The 27,821-nt window shown below is 42.5% G+C and overlaps 1 protein-coding gene across 2 annotated transcripts in view; it reads right to left on the bottom strand.

Moving 5' to 3' along the window:
- Nucleotides 1-27,821, bottom strand: part of adcy8 (adenylate cyclase 8 (brain)) — a 117,944-nt gene that overhangs the window by 63,142 nt on the left and 26,981 nt on the right. For both annotated transcript variants that reach the window (XM_085440391.1, XM_085440390.1), the window contains exons 2-5: nt 10,118-10,267; nt 2,042-2,172; nt 1,734-1,845; nt 168-295 (exon numbers count right to left, since the gene is read on the bottom strand). In XM_085440391.1, the coding sequence (XP_085296517.1) occupies nt 168-295; nt 1,734-1,845; nt 2,042-2,172; nt 10,118-10,267 (521 nt within the window). The remainder of the gene's footprint in view (nt 1-167; nt 296-1,733; nt 1,846-2,041; nt 2,173-10,117; nt 10,268-27,821) is intronic.

Genomic DNA, 27,821 nt, shown 5'->3' with positions numbered 1-27,821 from the left:
GAGTCTTTGATGGAAAACAAGTGGTCTGATCTGAAATCAACTGAACTACTGTTCACCTATTTAAGGTAAAACTAAAGGCATAAACAACTGATGACAGCTGCAGTAAAAGCCTTTCCCTACAACAAGGAGCTTTGTTAAAAAGAAAGGACAGTAGAAGAAGACAGCACCTGATGGTTTTGATCATGCTGAGGCCCATTTCCACGCAGCAGTGGGCGTGGTCCGGCCTAGGCTCCGGCAGACCAGACACACAGTAGTAACAGTCTCCAAGGATCTTTATTCGTAGACAGTGATGCTCCTGAAACAGACAAACACCATAACCATAAAGGCAGAAAACCTAAGCAATGACTATACCTGAAATAAGAATTAAAGATCAGTAGAAATTAGAAAAAAAAGGAAAACACAGAAAACATATCAGGTTATCTCTGAATTCCTTCTCTGACTGTGAAATTGCGACCGCCCAAGCGTGACAGTCTGAAATGTTCTGCAATCTAATATCAGCTGAGTCGTACACAGTGGATGTTGAATCAGATATTCACTGTGTTGTTTTGAATAAATATTTGTTCTACTGGAGCGTCTTTATTCAGTTTTCATGAGTCCCGACAGCCATGAGAGGCTGTCGCAGAAGAGATGAGCTCTGGGCTCCAAAATCATACACGCACAATCAAACAATGTGGAAAAAGAAGAGCTGCAAAGTCTATTCTTATGCTTCATTTTCAGTAATTATTTTTATACAACTGGGAAAATAGTTTTTAGTGATAGCCTGCCACACAGAAGCAAAAATTAAAGAGTTTATGTTACCATTTATGGTGTATGTGCATGTATTTTTAACCAGCATCTTGAATGGTACACTCTATTGCCAGAAGGTGGCAGTAAAGGAGCTGAGAAGCTATCCTTGCAATTCCTTACCAGCTAGCTAGCAAGATGCAAGTCTGCCACAACAATGCAGCTTATTGCAGCTGCATTTATAGAACTCTTTAGCATTTAGCAAGGTTAATATACTACAATAACAAAGAGAGAACCCCAACGATCACATGATCCCCACGAGCGACACCTGGCGACGCTGTGGAAAAACACCTTCCTCATCCACAGTGACATCCTCAGAGTTTGCTTTCACTTAACCATAAAGCAAGTGTTCACAAACTATATATTGGGAAAAGTGTTTCAATCTAAATATTGATTGAACATTATAGGATCTATGAGATTATCAGTTTAAACTGGTCGCCTTTAAAGCTGACTTTCACTAAACAGTTCTATCTAACACAGTTTACCAAATATTTGAACAAAATTTGAGTCCCATCGTACAAAAAGTCTCCACATAATCAGCCATAAGTCATAAGATCAGGTGATGTAGTGTTTGACAGATGTGGCCCGTGGCTGAGGTGAGGCATCCAGACTCACCCTGAGTCAACGCTATGAGTCAACACACAACATTACAAATGTTGGCCAAGCTGGCGTTGCTGTTTGGGCCATTTTCAGAGGAGGTTCATAAGATAAGTGAAAGTAAATCAAAAGTTAACCACAGACAGGTAATCAGCTGTTAGGTAAAGGTTATTAACCTGATCCAGAACACACTGTTCCTGGATCTGCTAAGAGGTATCTCTAAAGAAATGTGATTTATTAATCCTTTAATGCACAGATGAGCGAATATTTTTAATGGGAAAATAAATTGATTCAAATCTCAAGACTAAAATCAGATTATATGCACATATGCATTTGGGATGAGAAGCTCTTACATGTGCGAGGCGGTCGAAGCGTGCAAAGAGTTCATTCAACATTCGCACCAGCTCCTGCGCTGACAGCGTCGTGGAGAGGTTTGTGAAGCCTTTAACATCTGCGAAAAGAATGCTGAATAAAATACGGAAATGTCACTTTAATATCCAGCTCACTTCTTAAAAGTTATGATACTTAATGAGGATGACATTTTCTGTGATGTCAGATTTTGCACATTTTACGTAAATGTCACAGTTTTGTTCTTAAGAGCAAAAACTCTCAAATGTCTTTAATCGGGGCACACACAGGTGTTTTGCTGTTGGACCCTCACCTGACATTCTCGTAGCGGTGGATGTAGATTCTGTGAAACTGATGCTGGAGGTGTTCGTCCTCTACATTTGTCATGTCGTTGATCATTTCCAAAACTACAAAACGAGGCAGGACTGATAACACCAGTCGTTCCTGTTGGGGAGAAAAATGAATCATCTCATCGCTTTGAAATGACAAAAAGACACAATACAGAACAATAACATAACATCTGCATATACCGACAAATCACAATGTGTTTAAAAACATTGACTATTGAACCATTTTTGTGATTGGCACTTCCATCCGTTAATTTGTCCACAGGGAGCAGACTAAGCAGAGGTGTTCAGATCTTCCTCTCCCCTGATGCCTCCCCCAGGTCTTTCAGGAGGACTCTGATGCTTTCCTAAGACAGACGAGACACTTCATCTGTCAGCTGTCATGCCTCGGGTCTGCCTGGGGTCTCCTCCCAGTAGGAGCTACTCAGAGCCTCCTGAATGATCAAGCTCCTCACCCTGTGTCTACGGCTGACCCCAGTCACCTCTCAGGAGAAGCTCACCAACACTGCTATCTGCGCTCCTATTTCTTCTGTCACCACCCACAGCTCGTGACCAAAGGTGAGGCCAGCATTGTTCACAGGCCGGTACATCAACAGCTTCAGCTTCACAGTCAGCTGCTTGAATAACAACAAATATCTGAATTCTACTTGAAGCCTTCAAATCCAGAGTGGACGGTCTTTTCTGAGCGAACCGGGTCCTCGGATTTAAAGGCGCTAATTCTCATTCCAGCCACTTCACACTCTGCTGTAAACAACCCTCGTAAAAGCACGAGGCCATCACCCCATGAACCACAACTTTGAGTTTTATTAGCTCAAACCTAACAGTCCAACACACTCCTGCAGCAGTTTATAGGCAAAGGTTTGTCCTGGGATCTCCCCAACCTTACACGGCAACATATGGAAAACAGGAAGTGCTGAGCCATCAGCTGATGTCAGCTTGCACTGAGATGAACGCTGATCAGTGTGAGTTCTTCTAGTACAGCAGCATCTACGTCCAGAAACACAGGAAGGAAGGTAAACTCTTCACATCATTACTTTAGATTGTTTCACTTTTAAACTAAATGCTTTGAACTACAGCTAAAAAGTGGAAACAGCCTTTTTTATGGATAAATTCAAAAACTATGTTTGATGTATGTAAATGTTTCAATAATAAACGAGAGAACATCAACAGTAAATTATCGAAGGAACAGAAATAAAGCCTTTAAAAAGAAATTACACGAGGGGCTGTGTGTGTGAGAAATGAATTAAAAAAGATGGCTTGAGCTCTGCCAGCCTAAGCTCCTCGAGCAGGATCCTCCAAAGCCTCCGCGCTCGCAGGAACATCACAATTAAAAGAGTTTGTGTTGTGATTTTTGTACTGACACGGTGCCACTTGGCTAAAGCAGAAACAGATTTGGAGTGGGAGCGATGCAGCATCCCTCAGGATTCTTTTGGCCTCGGGGAGCCGCACCAGAGCCAAGCAACTGCTTCTTTCAGATACTGAATACATTAGAACCAACCAGAACGTCACGTACAGTGACATCAGTACATGGCACGCACATGCTCAAAAGCCCTGCAGGTTTTTTGGAATATTTTACGCCAAAGGGATGACAGAGGGACAAGTCTAATAGCTGGAAAGGCTCCGAACGAACCAGCTGGCCCTGTTCTACATCTTAAAGACTCACTGTTTAAAAACACGAGAGGAAATCTGCACGAGGCGGGAGATTAGTTTTGCTCCCAATCTGATAAACAAGTTGAAAGAAATTTTGCACAGAATTTTGACATTAGAGCGGCGATCTGCCTTTTATTCTCTCTGGTGTGTCTTCTGGTGAGATTTTCACTGGAATGAATTTGTGATAGAGACTAAAGTGATATTCCATTTGAAGAGCTGTAAATCTTGAAGACAACATGATGGTTGCACGTGGGCACATCATGTTCTTTCATTACCATGAATGCACACCGCGCTTCACTATGACTCAGCCCCACATACAGCACTCTGCTGTTGGAATTACTCACCAAAGAGCTCCAAATATGGATTAATCCGCAACTGCAAACAGTTCCCAAAAACTCTACGACTTGAAACACGGGCTGAGGGAAAATATATTTATATTTGATTAGATACATTCAAATACGCCAGGATACTACGAATAACGGGGCTGCAAGGTCGCATGATAGGAGGCGACCTTTCTCTAAGTGGCTGCAGTCACGCTTGGAAAGATTGTAAAAGGTTTGCAAATAATTGGTGTTTAATTTATAAATGAGCACAAATGTTTCCATCAGTCTGAATGATTCAGTCTATGAGCTCAACACGAGGGGACTCAACTGGCTGCCAGCTGGTTGTATTCTGGTTTATATTCCTATAGAACAGGAAGGCTGTGAAGTGCAAATGTAATAGTTAAATGTCAATTTCTGTTAAATTTCAATTTCTGTCTATTTAGACGGAAGCAGATATGTGATTTTCAATGATTTATCACTGTATTTGCTGTATTATCAGAAACAGATTGCGTATAATTGCTGGCTTGACCACATTCAATCACAGACTGATAACAGACCGACTCCGTTTTATGGCAACATTTGTTGGTTTTAGTGACAATGTTGCCATTCTTGATAATCTCATTTGGCACCAAAAAGAAAACACTGAAGTGAGGTAACTTTATCTTATTGGATAAAACAGGTTTTGATACATTTTAACTTTGAGGATGTAATTTGCAGTAAAAAAAAAAAAAAGGTGATAAATTGCAATATATTTTAGTCCAAATACTCAGCATATTGCAAAATGTAACAAATCACACTAATATTGACAGAGTCAAGTATTGTTTTAATATTGTATCGTGAGGTGTCTGGTGATTCCCACCTCGACGTTACACTAGATCATCTATAATTCTCTGAGAACATTTGCTGTCATCAGCTTGCACGGTTCCTCTGCAGTCACAACTGTAAGACAGCACACTTGTTTTTCTTCCCTGCTTGGCTCACAGATGAGTTTTCCAGTAAGAAATAAAAATGCAACCTCATGTGCACTCAGTGAAGCTGCATGATGCTGTCTGAGAGCCCTGGAGAGCCTCTTCAGACCCCGAGCACAAGTGCAAAGAGAGGCTGGCTGAGGCTGGATAATAGCAATGACAACAGTTCCATCGTTGCTGTAGAAAGAGATGTAAATAATGAAGCAGCGGTTATACAAAGATTGTCATCTAATACGTAAAAACAAGCATCGGAGCAAATTCTAACATAAAAATCACCACAATCAGAATAAAGAAAACCATCAAAATATCATGAACTCTAATCATTTTGAACCTTAACATACGATAAAAAAAGTTGGTCCAGAGGAGGGAAAATGCCAGTCCACATCAGCTGTTAGCTTAGCTGATACACATCCAAACGGTACATCTCTATGGAAAATAATGTACATGTTATCCTAGCAGTCCCCACGTTTGTGCATCTGCAAGCCACTTTGAAACCCACATCCATCCAAGCTCCCAGCTAATCACTGTTTCATCTGTTGTCATGGAAACCTGTTCACATCTAATCAGGTGGTCTTCCTGTTGCATTGATTTAATACCTTAATCAAAAAATTACTCTTCAACAATTCTTTATTTCTTTTCATCTTTTTTATGACACTTTACAACTGTCGTCTTCATGATAACAAACTTTTAAAACTGGGGTATCGTACTCGTCTTAGCTCATAAGTGGGCTGGACCAGTGAAACCAGTGCATAACGGTGCACAGAACACACCTCATACTTTACATTGTAGCCTCCCAGCATACAGTGAGCTGTACCAGCACCCCGAACAATACTTTTTATTTACATAACTAATCACCCTGACACAGTTCAGAGGGGAAAGTCCTGAGTGGACCCAACAGCAAAGCACTGACAGTTGTTAATGTTATGTAGTATTTTTTGCAAGCTTATGGCTGCAGTGGCAGAAAAAAACAAGCTAACTAAACCAAACCTGAAGAGCAGCTGAAGTATCCAGAGGTAAACACTCACACATGACAGGAAGAGATACGATGCAAAAATAAAAAGGGATCATAACAAAAACAGAACCCCTTATCTTTAGCAAAGAATAATAACATATTGATAATTCATGCATCCAGCTACATGATCACTCAAAATCTCAGCTATATTGTTGTTTATGTTTCAGTCACTGGGATCCTGCAGCTTGTGATGGAGAGCAGAAGCTGATTGGACAGCTCATCTCTCTGACACACCACTGTGGACGTGACCATCAGCTGAGTGTGAAATGTGTAAGAGGAGAGCAGGTGCTTGTGTTGTTGAGCACGCACCGCCCCCTGCTCTCGGCACGCCTCTGTTGTGCTGTTGTTTTTGTTGTGTTGGTGTCTGTGCTGGAAAGCAGAGCAGTGCATCCACAAATTGAGGTCTAGACAGACAAACATTTCAGTGAAGCGTTGCTAATTCTTCGGCTGCTGCGTCGCAACCAAACGCCCCGGGCTTTGGTGGTGGAGTCTCACTGCAAGAAATGTGGATTTTACAGAGTCGTCCTGAATTCAGACTGAACCTTTGAACCCTGCAATGTGTCTGTGCTGCTCAATCACACGTCAGCCAAACTCCTGCTGCAATCACACAAGGAGCTCCATTTGAGCAAATAGTACCGCTTCCTGTCGCAGTACTCTGGGATAAAATATTACAATATAAATTCTATTAACTACATTATGTTTTGGAAACTCTATCAGCAGCTCTTCTCCCTCTCTTAACTCCTTTTGCCATCAAGACAGTAATCTTAGTTCCCATGTTAAACATAAACAAAAGAAATCTGCTGAAATTTTCAACTTAAGTGGAATTTCCAAAGACAGCATACGTATGCTGAATTTAGGTATTTTAGCATCACTAATTAACCTAACCTTGGACTGTGGGAGGAGGCGGGAGGTACCTGGGGAGACCCACACAGGCACAGTGACAACATGCAAACTCCACAAAGGCCGCTCATTTACAGTATTTGTACCCGGTTAATAAAGGTAAAGTAAATTTACAGGAGACAGACTTTGACATATATTCATCAAAGTACTCTGTGGCAAATAACTGAGCAATATAATCAGCCACCTCTCCGGTTAATCCTTATCCTGCAGATAATCTTGCAGCTGGTGTGAGATTATCTGGAGGATAAGTAGGAAAAAAATAAGGAAGGCTATCTGATTAGCAGTGACTGATCTTTCCAAATAAGAGCAAGGGGGTTTTGAAATAGTAAATGAATTGAGAATGCCGCAGTCATCTCAGACACATAACAAAATGTTAGAAATGCTAAAATCTTGTGTGTGGACAGGGGGCTGCAGAGTGTTTGCTCCACTGGACAGGGACCCTGGTTTGGACAGCTGAGAGCCAGCGGACTCAATGTCAGATCAGCTTTGAAAGTCATTAGTGAAGCTTGATTTTAGCTGAAAGCTGAAGCCCTCCAGCAGCTCACTGACAACGTCTGTCTTCATTCAGACTGTACCAAAGATCCACATGGACCTTGTGGTGGATTTTCAATGTAAAGGCTAATTTATAGGGCAGCACGGTGGCACGGTGGTTAGCACTGTTGCCGCACAGCAAGAAGGTCCTGAGTTCAATTCCACCATCAGGCCGGGGTCTTTCTGTGTGGAGTTTGCATGTTCTCCCCGTGTTTGCGTGGGTTCTCTCCGGGTACTCCGGCTTCCTCCCACCATCCAAAGACATGCAACTTGTGGGGATAGGTTAATTGGATAATCCAAATTGCCACTAGGTGTGAATGTGAGTGTGAATGGTTGTCTGTCCCTGTGTGTTAGCCCTGCGACAGACTGGCGACCTGTCCAGGGTGTACCCTGCCTCTCGCCCTATGACAGCTGGGATAGGCTCCAGCGCCCCCGCGACCCTGAAAAGGATAAGCGGAAGCGAATGGATGGATGGATGGATGGAGGCTAATTTTGAGTTCATCTGTATTATAACCTGCTTATTACTGCTTCATTAATACTGTTTTTCTTTAGAGTTATTACACTGCAGCTGTCAGGGAAACATCCTTTCATTACTCTTGTCAGGAACAGAAAAATATTTTTTAGACAGCCAAATGTTAAGCTTTCATTTTTGAGGATCTGATGTTGTCCAATGTTTGCTAAACTAAAACTCTAGCAGTGCACCAGTCAGCAAACACCATCTGCGTGTCTTAAACATTTGTGAACCCTAATGCAAGACTCAGGAAACAAGAATGAACATTAAGCATTCTCAATGCTTAAAGAATAATGATTCTTTAAGTCCAGAAAATCACAAAGTCCAGAAAGTGTTTACAAAGCGCTAAGGCACAGACGCTACAACGCTGACGTAACAAATGACAAGGGAAGCGACAGGAAACAATAACAGAACCCTAATCCAAAGGTAACCTAAAATTCAAAACGAATCCTTCTAAACTCAAAACCTTATGCGGTGTTCACTGTTTACTGATCAACAACAGGAAGTTTGTGAGTTATCTAAAAATATAGATATTGGTTTTCTGCTTGCAGCAGTATGATCCAATCTTCAGTTCAGTTCGATTCAGGTTTATTTATATAGCACCAAATCACAACAGCAGTCGCCTCAAAGAGCGCTATAATGAAGACCCTACAGTATTCTGGAGAGATGCTGTAACCAGAAATGTGCCACTATGTTCCTGGAACACATTAACAGAAATAACAGAGCCTGATTGGATGTCATTACACTGTTCTTTTCAGGGGCGGGGCCCTGCTTACTCTATTACAGCCAGCCCAGAGCCTTCCAGGAAACATGACCACTGTAAAAGCTTTCTGTGGCTTCTCAGAGCTTCACTGTCCACTCCAGCGCATACACAACACTATCTGCCACTGTGTGTGTGTGTGTGTGTGTGTTTGCTTATGTGTGCGTGCCTTCTGTTTGTCTGACTCACAGCGCGTGTGTTGTCTTATTAGATTGCGTGTTAAGTGTGTGTGGAGCAGGGGCTGCATGCACAGAGACACAGTATGTGTGACAGCATTGAATCAATGCAGCGTCCATGTTTTTCTGCTCTCAGAGGACTCGTTAGCGGTGCTGCTAACACTCGGCCCTGTTAGCTAAAATCCATAATTTGTTTTGATTCTTTTTTTAAAGTCGCCTCACGCTGAGCTTCAGCATCAAGCAGCAGAGGGTGAAAATGTGCACTTCACACATCATTCTGCTGTAAATTAGAGGATTTCGTTGCTGCTGTGGTGCACCAGTGGTTTGTGAAGGTCATTTAGAGGTCACTGCCCAATATCTCTCACTGGAGTTCAAACAGGGGTCAACCTGAAATAGTTTCAGCAGCGGCGTATGAACTCTCACTGAGCAAACAGCACTTAAACAAGTCTACAAGGAGCATTTAGCATGCTAGCCATGCACACAATAGCAAGTGCTAGCATGTTGACGGTATTGAGGTACGATTTGCTCACATTTAGAATGCATATAAACCACCATGATGGATTCTCAACACTTCCAATACTTCAACCACAGATTCAGAATTTGTCTGATGTGGTGATGGTGTGCATCAGCTCGAGCACAGGCCGGAGACGTGGGATTAGAAATGAGTACAGCAGAGGGACAGTTTGAGCAGTTTGGAAATGAAGTCAGAGAGCCGAGACTGAGATGGTTTGGACATGTGCAGATGAGGGATAGTGGATATGTTGGGCAAAGCATACTGCTCGACAATGGAGCTGCAGGGCAGGACAGAAAGAGGAAGACATCAGAGACGATTCAGGAGGACATGCAGGAGTTCAGAGGTCGTTAAACTGAGCAAACAGCCTGAGTTTAATCCTGGGTGTCCTGAATATCTGAGCCAAACTGTGTTCCAGTCCATCCAGATTGTAAAGCAAGCATTTTGACCTGGTGGTGATACTAAAGGAGTGCAAACAGCTGTCCCTACAGCCCTGCTGCTAGCACTCACACAAATCTTCAAACCTGGCTCTGAACACGCATCCTAAACTTGCTTTCATTCTTTAAGTGTCTTGTGAAAACACACAGAAAAATTTAACTGCTGCAAATGTATTAAACAGAACACAGCACAGACAGTGACTAACAAATCATCCGAAGCTTGAAAAGTTGCAGGAGGCAAAAAAAACTTGTCTGCGGCTCACCTGTCTCTGGTTCTCTGTCTCGAGTCGCAGCCGAGCTTCGATGCAGCGCCGCGTCTCGAGGAAGGCCTGACGCTGAGCACGGTCAGACAGGTAACTGATGAATATCCCAGCAGTGTTCATGCACATGAACAACACAGCCTGAGCTGCTATCTAGAACACACAAAAAGAGAGGATTAGGAGATTTGCTTGTTGACACATTTTGGAGTGCAAGAACCAACATTCAAAGCTTCTTTGTTTATATTTACAAATATTCTGAGGCAATTTTATGTCTTTATTAATTAGGCTGAAAAGGGGGAAACATCTGCACAATATTTTTCTCCAACTAAATATTTAATTCTAAAAATATTTAAGATCTTCATCAAGCATTTATCAAAGAGAAAAAAAGAGCATCTTTTCAAATCAGTGCAAAACAAATATCAGGCAAAAATCACAACAGACTTTAAAGCAGTTTGTAACACAAAATACAAACTATCATCTTATATCGATTATCTTTGTATTCAACACAACAACATTGAGGAAAATCTTCAGCTTTTTGCCCTATTCATCTAAAAAATAAGAGGCTCAAAAGCAAATTTAAAAAGATTGCAACGAGAAAATCTAATCCTTAATAACAACTAGAAGAACTTTATCATTAAAAGTTTTTCCTGGAGAAACTTCAATCCCAATATTAGTGAGGACGTTTCATAAACGAGACCTGTCGGCTGCCAAGTATAAATAAAGTGTATGACTGTAGAAATAAGTGACGTCATCACTGATGCGTCTCACAGTAGATCGGTTACATTTAGCAATGCAAGTTTTCAACCATCTCTGAGTTTTTCCAACATAGGAAAAACCACGTGGGACTTTTAATTACTGTGACTAAAGAAATCACTGAAAGGAAGTTGTGCACATTGGTATCTGCCATTTAATTTTTTTAATTGTAACAATAACTAGAAATATATAGACGAGAGAGAGAGAGAGAGAGAGAGAGGGGGGTGGAGGCCGACATTCAACAGAGGAACCCTGCTGATCTCCAGCTGTGCGATCGGGGAGGGGGTCCTACCGGCATCACACTGGAAGTCACATGAGATTATTTTCACACAGAACAAAATGGTCCTTTACAAATGTGCCACCGTAGCCTGACGAGTCCACAGGTACTGAAGGCTAACATGTGGAACTGCGTGGAAACTGACAAACTCAATGAAATGAATTCAGATCAAAGCTTTAAGTAAATCAGTAACACTGTGACGTCCCTGTCGCATCGAGTTGGTTTTCTATGGTTTTTCTGTTCCGTCTCTTTTTCTCCACTTGGTTATCTTGTGCTCACTTCCCTTTTTTTGCACCTTATTTGATTTTTTTTCTTGCCAACTTTTTGCAGCAGGTCCATATTTTTCTTTTTGAGACGCATTTTACAGCTTTATCTGAAATGCATTTTTTAAAATAAATCACTTTAGCAAAAAGTTATATGAAGAGCTGTACAGAGGACGCCATGACCTCAGAGTACTTTAAGATGCATACATAGTACTCAATAAAATATGATGGCCCGAGGTGATGTGACACGATGAAAGGATTGTTTGCTCGCTGCAGTCCCCGTGGTGTAATCTGAAGAGTTGTGACGGTGCTGCAAACTGTCACAATCTCCCTTTATGTTTGTGGTGATATGTTACACAGTCTGTCACTTATTTTTACCATTAGAGCTGGATGTGACCCAGGAGCAGCATCGAGACTTCATGCAGTTATAAACTGAGAGAGGCACATACAGTGAGATGGTTTAAAGGCCTTGTAGGCTGGAGAGTTTGAAGGGATTTGACGTCACACTGACGTCTGTCATGGGCAAGAAATCAAATCAGTGAGGGGAAGTCCAGAAAAACTGCAGGAGCGCTGTCAGGTTTAGTTTTCAGTCACAATAACTCGTCTGTCAGAGATCCCTCATTCAAACAACTTTTATCTCACAGTGTACAAATGATTTCTGTTTACAGGGAGCAGAAGCAAAAATAGAGCCACTACTGTAAAAGTTGGTGACAGCCACAGTGATGTCAGCCATTAAGAGCTGAGCACTTTCACTGGCCTCATCTTTAGTGTTTTAAACCATATGTCACTTGTCAGGTGAGCCCAGACAGGTACTGATCATCTGTTACACCAATGAGCTTTCAACCACCAGTACAAGTCAATGATCTATGACATCTATTTAACAGCAATCAGACCGTCTGGTACTTGAGCAGGTAAGAAAGGTGCTAAAACATTAATTCTGGAATGAGTGAACATTCAAACTCCTGCTTCACATGTACCGATGTCTATTCACCGTCTATGAAGACCTTCTAAGGACTGATAGTTCCATTAGAATAAACTCAAACATGTAATATGTATCAGTAAATTAGGTTTTCGCAGAGACGTTTGTATTCTTTCAAACACTTTAAATACTCTGAGCTCTGAACTGTAAGAGCTTTAGGTTAAGTGCAGGTTAAACCAATGAAGCCAGTCTGACATGTACATTAATTACATCATGACTATGTTTGGATAAAATATGTTTAAGATATAAATACATATTCAAATGAAAGATTTGTAAAATATTATGTTATGTCTATGTTTTATTAGGGCTACATAACAAGATAAGCCAGTATCTTGATTTGGCTATGAAGGAATCCTCGCCTACGTTAGCTTAAAGCACTAATTATTCATTTTTGGCCACTTGGGGGCAGCAGAGAGAACTGATTTGGACTGGCAGGAGATGCATTAATAATAATCATTTGAAATTGTGTTAATCTTCTCTCAATGGGAAAGGTTAACGAGTTCTGCAGAACTGATCGTGCTTCTCTAACTGAACTCTCATCCATTACATAAAGTCTTTGATCCATCCTGATACAAAAATATTGATTCATGCAAACTTTAAAGCACTCTGCTCTGACACCCAACAGCAATCCAGAAATTCAGAACACTGTAAGTCTTTATATGAAAAGCAACTCTGAGTACAGAAATGTGATGATCTGTAACTGGAAAGGGAGCCAAAACTGTACATTTTCATGTTTCATATTATGCGTGACTGTAATTTAGATTTATGAAGTAATTTCATTGTAAAAACGTATTTAACTATGGAAACAAAAAGCGTACTCGCTGAACAAATGAATCTACCGTTAAGGCAGACTTGAATATAGTCTAAATTTAAAAAAGGAATCCAGAGAGCAGCTGTGTAACATTTAAACTAAACTCAAGCGTCTTCTTTGAAATTTCTGTGAAAGATGACAGTATAAACACTGAAAGCTTTCATCAGCTGTGAGCACATAAAGTGATGTAGGGCTCGGCCCGTTAAAAGCATTGGACGTCGGGCTGATGTAACAGTAAGCAACACGAGCGTGTTCCTGAGCAGCACGAGGGATTTCACCGCCGCCTGACCAGCTTCCTCCTACCTGCTGGAGCTTCACATGATGCAAGCGTTAAAAACACTCACAGAGGAAAACCCTTCACAGCTTTCACCCGACTTCCACAAACAGCTCTTCAAACAGGACAAGGATTTCTACCTGAACTGTTTTGTTTTTTTTATCATACTTCAGTTGGATGACACAGTGTTTATTTGTTGTACTCTCAGAGGGTTTGTGTACATGGGGAGTAATTATAGTCACGGGCAAGTCTGGACAGGACTCGAGCATCTGCTACCCTCTACAGCAGGGCTGCCCAATCCCAGTCCTCGAGAGCTACTATCCTGCAGCTTTTAGATGCATCCCTACTCCAACACAGCTGAATCAAATGAATGGCTTGTTATCAGGCCTTTGCCAAACACGATGGCATGCTGAAGAGGTAATCAAACCATTTGATTCAGCTGTGTTGGAGTAGGGATGCATCTAAAAGCTGCAGGACGGTAGCTCTCGAGGACCGGGATTGGGCACCCCTGCTCTACAGTATCTCTATAAAGGTCACACAGGACGGCTTCTATTTCCTCACACAAAGATTACCATGTAGAATACCTGCAGGATACTGATAACACTGCTGATCCATAAATCAATATTATTAGCCAGGTTGATGAGATTTGTGCCTTTTAACATCTTCAGACAAATTACCAACTGGAAAAAGTGGTACATCTCCAAGGCCCAGAACTCCAGGATAACGTAATAATGGACTGTATGTAGAAAATGACATTATGTTTCGAGGCCTGTTGCCATTTAGTTTTTGGGTTTTTTTGTTTTTTGATGTTTTAAATCAGGGCTGGATGGGACTGAGAGGCTGGCAGACATCCACCATAAGGCCTTAGCCTGGTTTATGATCTGCTTTAACATGATTTAGACTATGGAAACATGCTGTACATGTAAATCATCAGGAACGTGTTTACTGAGGTCATCATCATGCAGGCACATTTTTCTCTATATAGTCTACGGTCTATACAGGTTTTAGCCCTCTGAGCTCATCATCGGGATGACCCCGACATTAAAAGATTCTTTGTTGTGTGTCACTGTGATTATTGTTTTTGTCACCTGACTGGAAAGACTCTTCAAAAATAATCAAAATGACGTATTCCAATAACATCAGCGATGAGTTCGACCTTTCAGGGTTAGCATGGTTCCAGCTTCTTGTGCAATCTCGAGGTCGTCTAAGGTTTGTGTTTATGTGATGTATAGTGTGTGTAGTCCACCAACACAGATGCCTTTACTTCTTTAATTTATTAACAGATCTTCTTCTTCTTTTGGCAGCTCCCTTTAGGACCACAGCGGACCATCTGCATCACGTTCACCCTTCCTCCAGTATGCTCGTCTGTCACTCCAACCCTCAGTGTCCTCCTTCACTACATCCACGAACCTCCTCTGAGGTCTTTCTCTCTTCCTCCTGCCTGGCTGCTCCATCCTCCACGTCCTTTGTCCAACATAACCACCGTCCCTCCTCTGCAATTGTCCAAACCATCTCAGGCTCTCTGACTTTAACTCCAAATCATTTAACCTGAGCTGTCCCTCACATACCAGATACATTGCAGAAAAATAAACACACTTCAAAAAAGTACAGAATGAATTTTAAGAACATTTATTGTGCAAAACTTTTTTTTAAATAAATGTTACTTTGGGTGTTTCAGTTCAGCTAAAATGTTCGCAGCCAGGTACCTCGCAACATGGATCGAGTGTCTTAATCATATCGTTAAAGCCGCTTTTCTCCACTCTAAGAAACGGCACCACAACTACACGGTAATGGCATTTGTGATATCCACCGCTGATTTGTTTTCTCAGTGCCTTTGGAAAAGGCTTGGAAAATATCAGTCTGCTGGTGTGCAGGGCCACTTTTTTCTTTCCATTTAACTGAACAGGTGTTTGTGGAAAGCGCAGTTTTTGGCTTTCCTCATGTTCCAAAAAGGTGCTCCGTTTAAAGGTGATAAAACAAATTACTTGTATATCCTCTCTTCACTATTACTGTCTGAGAAACCGTCCAACTTCGGCAAATCGTCCTACCCGTATTATAATTTGACGGCGACTTGTGACTAATACAAACCCTAACATAACCATAAGAAATATTCACAATGGGTTAAAAAAATGATTTAAATTTGGGGATTTTGTTACCTACGGAGCCCCGCAAGGGACATGGGAGAAAAAAACAATTAAGATGGACTTTTGCGAGATCTTGCAAAACAAACTCGGGATCTCGCAAAACTTTTAGCTGCATTCTTCGGAGGCCGCGCCAAGGCACGATGTGCCGGGAGAGCGATGTTCCTCCCGGCTGTAGTAGGTCTCGACCTCCCGTTAGCTTCGACATGGTGGGTGTCAGATCTCCGGAAACGTCGCAGCACTTTTGCAAATATGTGATGTCTTGTAAACCGAGCAGATATTTGACGTTTATACAACTACATTCACGCCTCAAAATATCTTAAAAGTTTATTTTGTGACCCAGAAAGAGTAATATTACAACTAAGTAGCTGCCACCATAGTTGGAATTCAACTTTTGTGAATTCCGAGTTTCTTTTGCGAGATCTCGCAAAAGTTCATCGTAATTTTTTTCTCCCATGTCCCTTGCGGGGCTCTGTAGTTACCCGCATGCGCAGCATACGTGCATAAACAAGGGGTAGGATGGTTTGTGAGGTAGGATAGATTCCCAGAACACCGGCATAATATGCAGATGATATTTTTCTGCTCAACATCCGACTGCTTAAACCCAAACCAGGTCCATGTGACCGACGTCGCACCGGTCTTCTTTATGAGCACCTCCTCCTCCCTCCCACCTGTAAGCTCCATGCTTGCAGCCGCTGCCATGCTTTCGACCAAAACAGGCGCAGTTTGATGACACCATCAACATGCGCTATCGCGGTAGGACGGTATAGTCAAAATCTCTAGCGTTGGCCAAATTGATATCATTTCTACCGTATACCGTTTATCCCACCGGCCCACCCCTACCTCTGATGTACTCATGTCTAATCTCGTCCATTCTGGTTACTCTCAATGAAAATCATGACATCTGCAGCTCAGCCTCTTGTCCTTTTATCAGTGCCATCATCTCTAAACCATACATCAGAGCACGTCTCACTACCACCCTTTAAGCCTTTCCCTTTCCCTCCTGTTGATATCTTTCTGCCACAGATCACCCCACACTTGGCTCCTCCCACTGCACCCCACCTGATAGTGGATATATTAGACACAGGGTGCTGAATGTGGAGCTGCAGATACATGCACATAGTGAAGAAGCGTTGCAGTGACAGAAGAGGAAGATGAAGAAGAAGGTCAACGAGAAAGGAATCTGAACAACACCACATTTAAATGTTTCTTTCCAGCTTAGATGAGTCTCATTGACACAAAGCACGCTGTAAATCAAAGTGATCAAAAAGCTTTAAAACCGTTTCATTGCTCCCCGCCTGTCTGTCTTTTTCAAAAATAAAAGACTGAGAGCTTTTGCTCCCACACTTGAGGCAGAATTGTGTCACAGATGATAAAAACCTCAAAAAGACAGTTCGGTGTCCTCTGTCGCTGAGAGAAGTGCTCTGCCGCTGTTTTCCTCTGCAGTGAAATTGCTGCAGTGAGAGCACATTTCAAGAGGAAAAAATGGAGCATGAAGAGGGGATTTTCTGATTTCTGGTGCTTTTCACAGCAGGGTTGCTTTGCAGAGAGCAAGTTGACATTTCATAAGGGTGCTTTTCCCAACTGCCCGAAATCCTCTCCATCCGTCTGGATTGATCTGGATGGATTGGTGTTAACAGAGACGAGAGCCTGGCAGAAGGAGGAGGTGGTGCAGAATACTGTAAATTCCCAAATAAATAATGTCTGGCATCCATTTAACCTCCTTGGATAATATATACAATGAATAATTACTGTCATTTAGTTAACTGAGGCTGATGTGGTTTTCACATTAGCACTACAGCCCTGAACCTTTCTAGACCAAACAAATGTGTGAATGTAAATATCCAAGTCGGTCATTACCCTGCCAACCCCGCCAATGTCAAATTTAAATCCAACAAAGCAAAGGATCTGATCTGAATCTGATCTTGAACAAAAATAGAGGAAAACCGGCTCAGAAAAGACCCGAAGGACAGTCAGAAGTACGTTTCACCTAAAACAAGGATCTGTTTAAAACGTAAGAGACGCGGTGGTCAAACAGAGCAACACGTGTCACTATCTGGGACCACATCCTCAGTTACGATGAGCAATGAAGGATGAAGGTGTACTAATGAGGGGCATGAAAATGAGAACAGCAGGTATTGGTGAAGAGGGCATATATAGCCTGAGGCTGGAAGGGGCGTGAATGAGGTGTGGTCCCGCTCCTGAAATTCAGATAATATCTCCATTTAAAAGAATAATGGTAAATTCCCAGAAAATACATTTCAAATATACCGGTGACTGCCACTGGTACCCCCTCAGCCTCCTAAACTCCTACATCATCTCATTCCAGAGTTAAGACATTCACAAGATTATCAGAAATCTTGACCTTTGACCTTAATGTCAAAGTAACTGCGATTTGAAACCATTCTTGAGTTAGTGCATTCATAAACTTGGGTCTCCATGCCAACTAGCCACTCACCCGCCCGGCCAAGCCCAGCAGGCGATGACAACTTCGCATCAGCCTTTTAGGATTAAGGGGTAAAAACATAAACATTGTACTGTACTCTTAACTAGCTGCCTCGAGCTTTGTAAGCAAGTAAGTAAGAGTCTGAGTGTGCTGGACGAGCTTCAAAGTTTAGTGTCAAACTCTGAAGCTTCAGGGTTTAAACCAGTAAAGACTTCAGGACTGGTTGCTGTGATGGGAGGAGGCGCTAATGTAGCACCGCACTGTGTCACACAAAAGGAGCACACGTGCAGCTCCACCACCATGACGGAGAGCTGTTGTTCTCGTTCACTTCCAGCACAAAGAACAAGTTAAAGAAAACGCACTAAAAGAAACGAGTGAAATATATTCCCCTGGTTCTATTCTGACTTTTTTACCATTTTGAAGGCTTCTTTACAGATTTAGTAACTTGTTTTATATGTAAAAACTGATGTTAACAGTAGCCTAACTTAGACTCCTTAAAAGTCCTTAAAATACCTTAATATCACTATTAAAAATCTACGCTCAGTATCAGGGAACATGTATATACTGCCCCGTAATAACAGGTTCATTTATGATTTACCTTGTTAATATTCTTTAAATGACACTCTGAGTCTATCATTAAAACAATACAGAACACAGGATGCGAAGCTGTCTCTGGCTTCAATTCAGATCCACCTCGGTGCTTTCTGACTTCAGGTCTCCAAATCTCTGCTTATATAAGTTGACCAGCGCTGACTTCCCACCTGATCATCATCACAAACCGCCTTAAATTTCTAGAATCTTTCCATCTTCAGCAGCTTTAACATGCTGCACACCATTCTGCACAACGAAGCTCAAGCATCCAAGAAAACCAACGCTCCCACATTTAAGGAAAAAGGAGCCTTTAAGCTTGCATTCGCTAAAGCTTGTATAAATTTCTCGTCATTAATTCAGTTGATTCGACCCGCCTCCGCTTCAAATACTGCAGCAGGAAACCCTGTGTGGAAAAAACCTCCTGTAGGCACTTTCACATTAAAAACTGAAAACATGTAGGAGTATCAAAGGCTTTTTTCCTTTAAGCGACACACACACACATGCAGCGCCATCCTTCTGCCAGTCTTCTCCCCCGAGGCTTATCACTGTATCTCACAGAGCATTACGGTGTGTTACTGTGCGTTATTGTGAATCTCTCCCAGGACGCTCTCAGCATTGATTCAATTTCTTGCTCGGCCCCCCCCCCCCCGAAGGCCTCTGCTCCTCCCACGGAGACAAAAATTAAAACCCCCGTAAGCTGCGGCAGCTGTGGCGGCATCCATGTTGTTTTGGAAAAGAGCAGCGCCGGTTTGCCATAAAGGGCATCAGCATGGAAACCGCCGGTGCACTCATTAAAGGGAAATGCCAGTGATGTGGATGTTTTTAACAAGACCTCATTAGGAGCGCTGGGCCGGGAAGAGGCGCTGCTTATAAACAGCTACATGGAAAATAATCAGGCAGGGTTAATATTAGTAATAATTAACATAATGTCTTCAATTTGATTTAACCGTGAGAAGGGCCGTGCACCGTGACAAATAAACACACATATCTGTGTCTTTGACCGGCCCGCTCATGTCTGTGACAGGCGTCCAATCTGGGAGCTCGCCTTTCAGTTCAGTTCATGTGGTTTTATTTGTGATCTTTTATTTACTGGCAAATAAATAACCGAGCAATTTAAATCAGCTGTTTCTCCGCCAATGGTCTTAAACTCTACCTTCATGGACCGCAGCTGGCAACGACAGTCCTCGTTCTCCTCTGCACCCGTTGTGGTGCACGGGAATCAGCTTTGGTTAAAGTGAGTCCATCCAGCTTTGGGACAAGAGACTCCCTGGAGGGCCAGCTGAGAGACACTGAGGAACACTGTGACAGCGACCTGGTCAGCCTTTAGGGCAGAGGTGAACTCCAGGCCTCAAGGGCCGGTGTCCTGCAGGCTTTAGATAGCACCCTGGGTCAACACACCTGAATTCAATCCAATTGTTTTTTATACAGCACCAAACATCACAACAACAGTCTCCTCAAGGTGCTTTATATTGTAAGGTAGACTCTACAATAATACATACAGAGAAAAACCCAACAATCATATGACCTTCTATAAACACTCCCTTTTAACAGGAAGAAACCTTTGGCAAAACCTCTGGAGAACTTCAAGAGATGTTGAGGAGGTAATTTAGCCATTTAAATCAATGCTGGATCAAGAACACATCTAAGACCTGCAGGACACCGGCGCTTGAGGCCTGGAGTTCCCCACCCCTGCTTTAGGGAAATGGAAAACCGTAAGGAATGGGGGCAGCTGGATAAAAGTGATGGAACTTCCAAAATAAGAGGATTGTCTACAAGTAAATCTGCCTGTTTTCACATCTATGTGTGTATAAAACCAGCACCCGGAATATGGATGTGCAAGGCTACGTGCATGTGTGCACACAACACGAGTTCAGGAAATAAATATGCATGTGTTGTTCAGCTTCACTAATCTTCAAGTCATCAAAAGAGAGAAAACAGACGGAGTGCATTTCAGTCTGTTGCTGTGACTTTAAACGAGAGCTTAATGAAACTGTACATTTGCTCTAGTTGATCTCCTCTCCTTCACTTTCCCCCTGGCTGTGTGTTTGTGACTGAAAAGCAGTGAGTAATTTTACAAATATAAAAACAGATGGACAATTTCGTAGTCTTATAGGCCTCAAGAAAAACTGTGAAAAAGAACGAGGAAAATATTATGATCCAATACGCCTCTGTTCACCTCTTACAGCAGGCTGCAGCGTTCATGGCAGGTGAGGCTGTCCTGCTGCTCTCCTATACTTCCATGCTGCTATGCTTGTGGGGACCAACACTCACTTTTGGGGACAAAATGCCAAAACAAATACTATGTGTGAGAAACTGTGCCTACTGTGCATTAGCAGCAGTGCTCCAAGGAGAAGTGTGGAGGTGTCACATGGTCACCATGTGAAGCAGTTTTCATCTGTTTGTGTTCAAGAGCGCTGACAGTGATGGAAATGTGGATGCTGTGTTTCCTGTCAGTTTTCCTTCTTAGTATCACTGTGTTGTGTTTGCACAACAAAAGCTATATAAGTGTCGACTTGTCTTGTCCTTTTTCGGTTTTACCTGCCCTGTGTGAAACGTAGTTACTTTTCCTTTTATTTATTTCTAATGCCATTTTTTTTTATATTTTAGGATGAAGTGAGGATGTGTAGCAAAGCTACAGCTATAGTAAAGGATCAGCAGTTTGAAGCCATTTCACTCCGTAGACACCAACAGCTTCTCTTTGGTGATGTGAGTGATGATGATGCCATCCCTGTCGGCTTCTCTCGCACCCTCGCTCAGTTTGGTTTAACACTTGTTGATAAGACTTTAATGAACAGTTACTGTAAACGAGCTGTTTTCTCTTGGCAGAAGGCCGCCCCTCCCTGAGCCTGGTCCTGGTTTTTCCTTCCCACTGTCGCCAAGCGCTCGCTTAAAAGGGTCGTCAGATTGTTACAATGTTCTTTATCCTACAAAACAAAGCGCCTTGAGGCAGCAGGCGTTATGTAATGAAAGTGAACTGAATTGTGCTGTTGTCTTTTTACTAAGCTTCTTGGCATACGACACAAATATAACACAGCAACACTACAAGAAGCAGACAAGAAGATAAAGGCTAATGCTAAAAAACTGTGTCTTAACTGTTAAGATGCCGTTCCTTCTTTCTACAGTGGAGTCAGGCATTATTGCAATCCATGGATGACTCTGCAGAGACAGTTTATAATGACCCAAGATCAAAAAACAGACCAAACAAAGACACGCACGCTGCCGAGAACGAGACAAAAATGTACATCTGTGACGTGCTGAGGGAAGAAGTGAGGTGAGGATGAGCGTGGGAACGTGTGAGCTTGTCACATCAGCAGGATAATCAGTAAGCGCTGATGTTTAACCCAACGAGACGAGGGAGCGGGCAGACTGCCAGATCTGCCACAAGGCGAAACACAAACACCCACCCCGTATCAATATTTCAGAGCTATCAATTACATTCCTGCTCAGCAGCTGGCCTTCTCATTTTACATTCACGGTGGAGACTTACGGATACCAGAGGAAGACGTCACGACAGCATAGGCAGATTTACAAGGTGTGGAGGCCTCGGTTTAACCTGCTTTTAGTATCCGATGACAGCTGTATGAAAACATGCGAGAGGAGCAGGCGGCTGAGAGCGGCCGAGCTAAACCCCCTGCAGCCGGCGGCGGTCTGTGCAGAGAGCACCCCTCAGCCAAATGAAGGGATTTATTCTGCAGCTCAGACGTGTGGAAGAGGACAGCGAACGATTAACTCAGATCCGCAGATCTCTGCAGACATGATGAACATACTCCAGTCAACACAGGCCTGTCAAAAGATATTACATCTGAAATATGACGTGTTTAGGTCGGCCTCAGTTCATCGGCATCTGATGTTTGCACAGAAATTTGCAGAAAAACAAAACTACAGCTTTGTGTATTTGTTCAGTGGACAAACATTCAGCATCTATTCCAGCGATACAAATATGTCTGGGCATGGCGGCTTTAGTTTAATTAAACCTCTGCTCACTCGAAGAACCTGATTTCAACATCATTGAAGAGATGAAGGGTGCTGTTGCAAGCTTTGCACAGCACGAGATTCAGTAATTAGCAGAATCAAACAAGGAGATTTCCAGCCAATCTACGAAAAAGCTCCCAGAGCAATCGTTTTATGATCATCGGTGTTGGCTTATTAAAAATTTCATCTGTTTCCAAAACTTTGCTTATTTTAACTTCTACCTTTGTCTAAAATAGACACAGATTCAAAAGATCATCAACAGAAATTTTGCAAGAGAATTACAAAGTCTGAGTTTGTCGTGCCCCCAAAGTACCAGTCAGGAGAAAAATGAGCCAGAACAGCAGGAGCGTTTCCAGGATTTTGTAAATGGAGCAGCACAGGAGGACCGACAAGCAGTCTCCTGCAGACCTCCATAAACATTGTTATAGCCCCATAACACCACGATCGTATCACTGAAGCACAAGATTCAGATCATTTTACTCTATCGTTTGTTTCGTGCTGTCGCAAAATAAACTGCTTTCGGCAATATTTTTTCATCGTTTTGATGGTCACTGTAGTGGCTATATTAATTTCTTAAAGTTCTCTCTTATATTCAATACAACCACACTACGGACGGACAAGCGCCTGTTTTTATGCGCTGCCGTTAGCAACAACAACGGTAAAACCATCGCGTGTCCGCTTGTTTATTTTCCACATAAACCTTTCAGAATAAAGCTCAAGATCCTGTTGAGACCTTTCAAATTAAACTGAATCACGTGAAAGATGCAGAGTGTTTACGGGTGAGGAGCAAAAAAGAGCCGTCAGGTGCAAAAAAGTAAACCTTAGACTCAAACGTTAGAACAGGCTTCTCCCCGCAGCACGCCGTGTAATAAATACTCACAAAGAAAACGGCGGCCGTTACAACTTATGTCTAAAAATGTATAGCTTCATGCATCTGTTAAAACACTCGACTCCAGCTACATGACGCCCAGCTGGAAACACTTCACGCAAGTCGAGCTGCCCGAGATTCACAGAATTTACAGAAAATGTAAAATTTTTGTGATTTATATCGTTATCATACGATAGATGTCTTATATCGGGATATGAGATTTTGGTCATAAACAGCCCTAATCACAGGTGATTAACGATGGCGGCGCCTTGTTTTTCATTGTCTGGTCAAGAACAGGTGTGTTCAAACATCAAAGCAGATGTAATAAATTAAGGAAATTGGAAAATAAGGGCAGAAATGAGCTGGGGATGAAGCGGATGAAGATGGATGGATGGAAAATAAGGGAATCGTTGTTCTTTTGGGGTTTTTGATGGGGTTTTTTTTTGGGGGGGGGGGGGCTGCATCTCCCACACATAGTGGTGAGGATGTGTAGCAAAGACTAACATGGGTTTAGTGTGAGAGCCACCACTGAAATTAAAGTTAACAGTTGCTCCCCATTCATTTAATAACATGACTGCCAGACACGCTGCTCAAAGGGCCTGTTTGACATAAGTGAATATTGGGCCCTGCACAGATCACAAGTGGTGCCAGCATCATGTTTCACAAATTAGAAAATGATCGTGAGATGATTCAGTCAGAGAGTGTGAGGGTTTTTATTCTAGCAGAGTTCTCGTATTGACTCTGCTGCCAAGTGGGAAACCTCACCGAAGTATCTGCTGCTACAGCCCGAGCAGCAGGTTCTGAAAAACAGATTTTTGTGACTAAATCATACATATTTTGTTTATTAGCAGCAATTATCAAAACATCTATATCTCACATTTCTATTATACAGTCTTATTTTGCATAGCAGGGCTGGGATCTTGAACTTTAATGGTCAGGACTGATTATTATGACAGATCCCGGGTCAGTTTTGTTAGAAGCTGGTGATTTAGAGGGAGAGAAAATGACTCTATCATATACACATTGTTCTAATGGTGGATTCATATTAGACATTATTTGTATTAAACGGTTTCAAATAATGAGGTCAGTGCGTGTGGACGCGCCTGACGAGTCACTGCCTATCGTGGTGGATAGGTCCCTGGCATCCTTGGAGCGGGATTGTGGCCAATAGCCCCTGGCAGAATCTCTCAGGGCAAAATGTTCTCAAGGGAGGGAACAGAGAGAGAGTATTTCAAGAAACTCCAATGATCTGTAACACCCAGCACTGCATATCCTCGCCTGGAAGCAGAAAACCGGGGCCTCCTCCTGCAGCCAGAACCACTAGGGGAACTTGCAGGCAAGTGTCTGGTGCCCATCCCTGGATTCAGGAGGCTCGGCCGGGCACAGCCTGAACAAAAAACATGCATCTGCTTCCCCGCGGACCCAACACCATGACGAGGACAGCCACTGGGGTTGGATATAAGGCGGGGGAGTCTGTGCATTTGGATTATCCACTTTGGCCTACAACTACTGCACTAAGTGTAAGATAACGAATGCATGAATGTATAAGTAATGCTGTGAGCAAAGACCAGAGATTTCAAACTGCTCTAAACACTTTTTTTTCTTCCGAATTTAAGAAAAGGCTCTGTATGATGTCATGAACCCAAACAGCCTGCTGAACAGAACAAGATCACTTGATCATATTCTGCTGCAGACACGGACACAGGCAGCCATGGGTGGGTCACATTCCTGTTGTATTTCCTTTGAAGTCTGCTTGAAGTGTAATGAAAATGTAAATTTCCTGCAGACGAGTCTGCGCAGTCACAAAAATTAAGTAGGCGGACGTCCCCTTTGTGTAACACGGCGTGATAGAGCCGCGTGCTCATTTTCACTGCTGTTCAAGCTGAGCCACACATGGGCTGATTAAATTCAAGCAGAACAAAATATATATGAAACCACGAGGTAACGTTAACTCCTGGGAAAGACAATAAAGGCTGTCAGCCTTCATGCTGTCCTCAGACTCGCTCACTGACATGAAAGAGCAGCTCAGACCGTCCCGACGCAGGAAGGCATCGTGAAACGGGCGCAACGTTTCCGTTCGTCAAAACGCCGCTCTCAGCCACTTTTAGTCCACTCCATCCTAAACCACACGGGCCTGCGCTCCAAATACGAGTCCCGTGACCTACATCTGACTCATTACCATGGCAATATGTGGTGTCACTGAGCAGAGACAACTGTCTCACTTCTTGGGAGCTGTGACAATCCGAGTGAAAACGGGAAGGAAGCACGTGCGAGAGGTCGGCTGGTTTGCGCACGAATGTGGTTACAAAAAAAAAAAAACAAATAAACATCAATCTTAGACATCAATTAGATATTTTCTATATTATTCAAAAAATGATGTTGTATTTAAATAGAGACCCAAATCATAATAAGATATTTTCCCCTCTCAAAGATCCCTCTTTCCCTCTGTCCTCTTTCCTGTTAAAGGGGAGTTTTTCCTCCCCAGTGTCACCAAGTGTTTGTTCATAGGGAACGTCTGGATCCCTCGGGGTGTAACTGCAGACGCACAACTGAAATACCAGTTTGGTAGTTTCATCACATCAATCACACACGCAGGGTTAACTCATTTCCTCATAAGGACGACACCTGATGAAAAAGGGGGAAATCTTAAGAACTTGTTGAGTGGAATTTAGTCTGGTTGACCTCTTTTTTTAGACCCACTTATTTCTTAAACTAGCTTATTTTTATTTCTGTGTATTTTGGATATCTGAGGTGAAATAAAAGCCTCTTTTAAACAGTATGCCTGTGTGTATTGAGAGGGGGGGGGGGGGGGGTTCTCTCTAATCCAATATTGTGATGGCCCCTCCCACTCTGTTTGGTCCTCATGTGTATGTTTTCTTCAGCTCACTTCACTCATTACTACATCTGAGGGCCGGGTGTGCTCGCTCTCTCCTCGCTCCATCTGGCAGGAGTTTTGTTTGACCTTTATTTCTTGCAGACGTTTCCTCCTACCAGCATCCACACACACACACACACACACACACACACACTACACTGCCGATGAGAAATTTCTCCTCTGCAGGGTTAAGTAAATAAATTTAGGTTATTTCAGTTTGCAGCTCTTTTTACTGACTTTCTGTAGATTATGAGACAATATTTAAAAAAAGAACTGTTGTTTCGATCACACAATGCGCATTTGGATTTACTCATCACATGATTTACTCACATTACATGACAGACCCATCTCAACTTCCAAACTAATATGTTATATATACATCCCACAGGAGGATGGTGAGGTGAGTGAGGGCACTGATATCTCAGAGGGAGAGGCAGGAAGCTCTGCCTAACTAACAAACTGAATGTCTGCTTGGCGTGTGATACGAGGAGTGAGGCAAGAATATGAATGGAGCTTCTGCTGACCTATCCCACTGTGTATCAGACAGCTGTGTTTACTCCTGCAAATATTCTACAATAATCATTATTTATCATCTATACAAGGAGCTGCATGTGACAAGATTTACCTAAACCTGGGATAACTCTCATTTCTACTCACAGTCTGCTGGTGTGACTATAACTTATTCACACAGATATTGGTCTTCAGTTCAATTCACCTAATCAGTCATCTCAAGCACCTTGATATTGTAAGAAACGCCCAACAACCAAGCACTTGGTGACAGTGAGAAAGAAAAGCTCCCTTTTAACAGGAAGAAACCCCAGACTGAGGGAGGAGCAGCGATCTGCTGAACCCGTTTTGGGGTGAGGATGACAGGATAAAAGGCACGCTGTGGAAGAGAGCGAGCCTTAAATGCAAATCCAAAACCAACATCACTTTTAACCCTTTCACCCATAGTGGCGCGATGTCAGTGTTGATGGTATACTTGCACACTGATGTGTCACTCCATACCCTGCCACAAAGGTGATGTTGTCCACCTAAGTGGAAATGTAAAAGACTCTTTGAAAAGTACATGTTTAAAAAAATGAAGTTCAAAAATCTTTTTTTCATGCCTACAGATGAATAAAAATACTTACGAAAAAAATCCAGACTGAGGTTGTCATAATTCATGCATGAAAAGGTTAACCAGTAAAACCATAAACAATGACAAAAGCTGGGAGAGCCTTTACTGGACTGTTTAATGTTGGAGATATGATCTCTCATCTCTGACACCTCTTCTTCACCTGTGATCACCTGAAACGTCTCTCTGCTTCGTGCCGTAATGTGAATCTAATCACACAACAAATGACAAAACGTTAGCCCTGTTTCCTGTATTTGATCTCTGTATTTAAAGTATATTCAGCATACATGACGGATTATGTATGCAGAGATACTGAGCTGGTTTGGCAGACACGTTTCCA

The sequence above is a fragment of the Copadichromis virginalis genome, linkage group LG18 (genome assembly GCF_057382275.1).
Source record: "Copadichromis virginalis isolate Kocher_CV1m ecotype Utaka linkage group LG18, C_Virginalis_male_GT1.1, whole genome shotgun sequence".
In the NCBI taxonomy this organism is placed as follows: domain Eukaryota; kingdom Metazoa; phylum Chordata; class Actinopteri; order Cichliformes; family Cichlidae; genus Copadichromis; species Copadichromis virginalis.
This window is presented reverse-complemented; position numbering and strand designations above follow the sequence as displayed.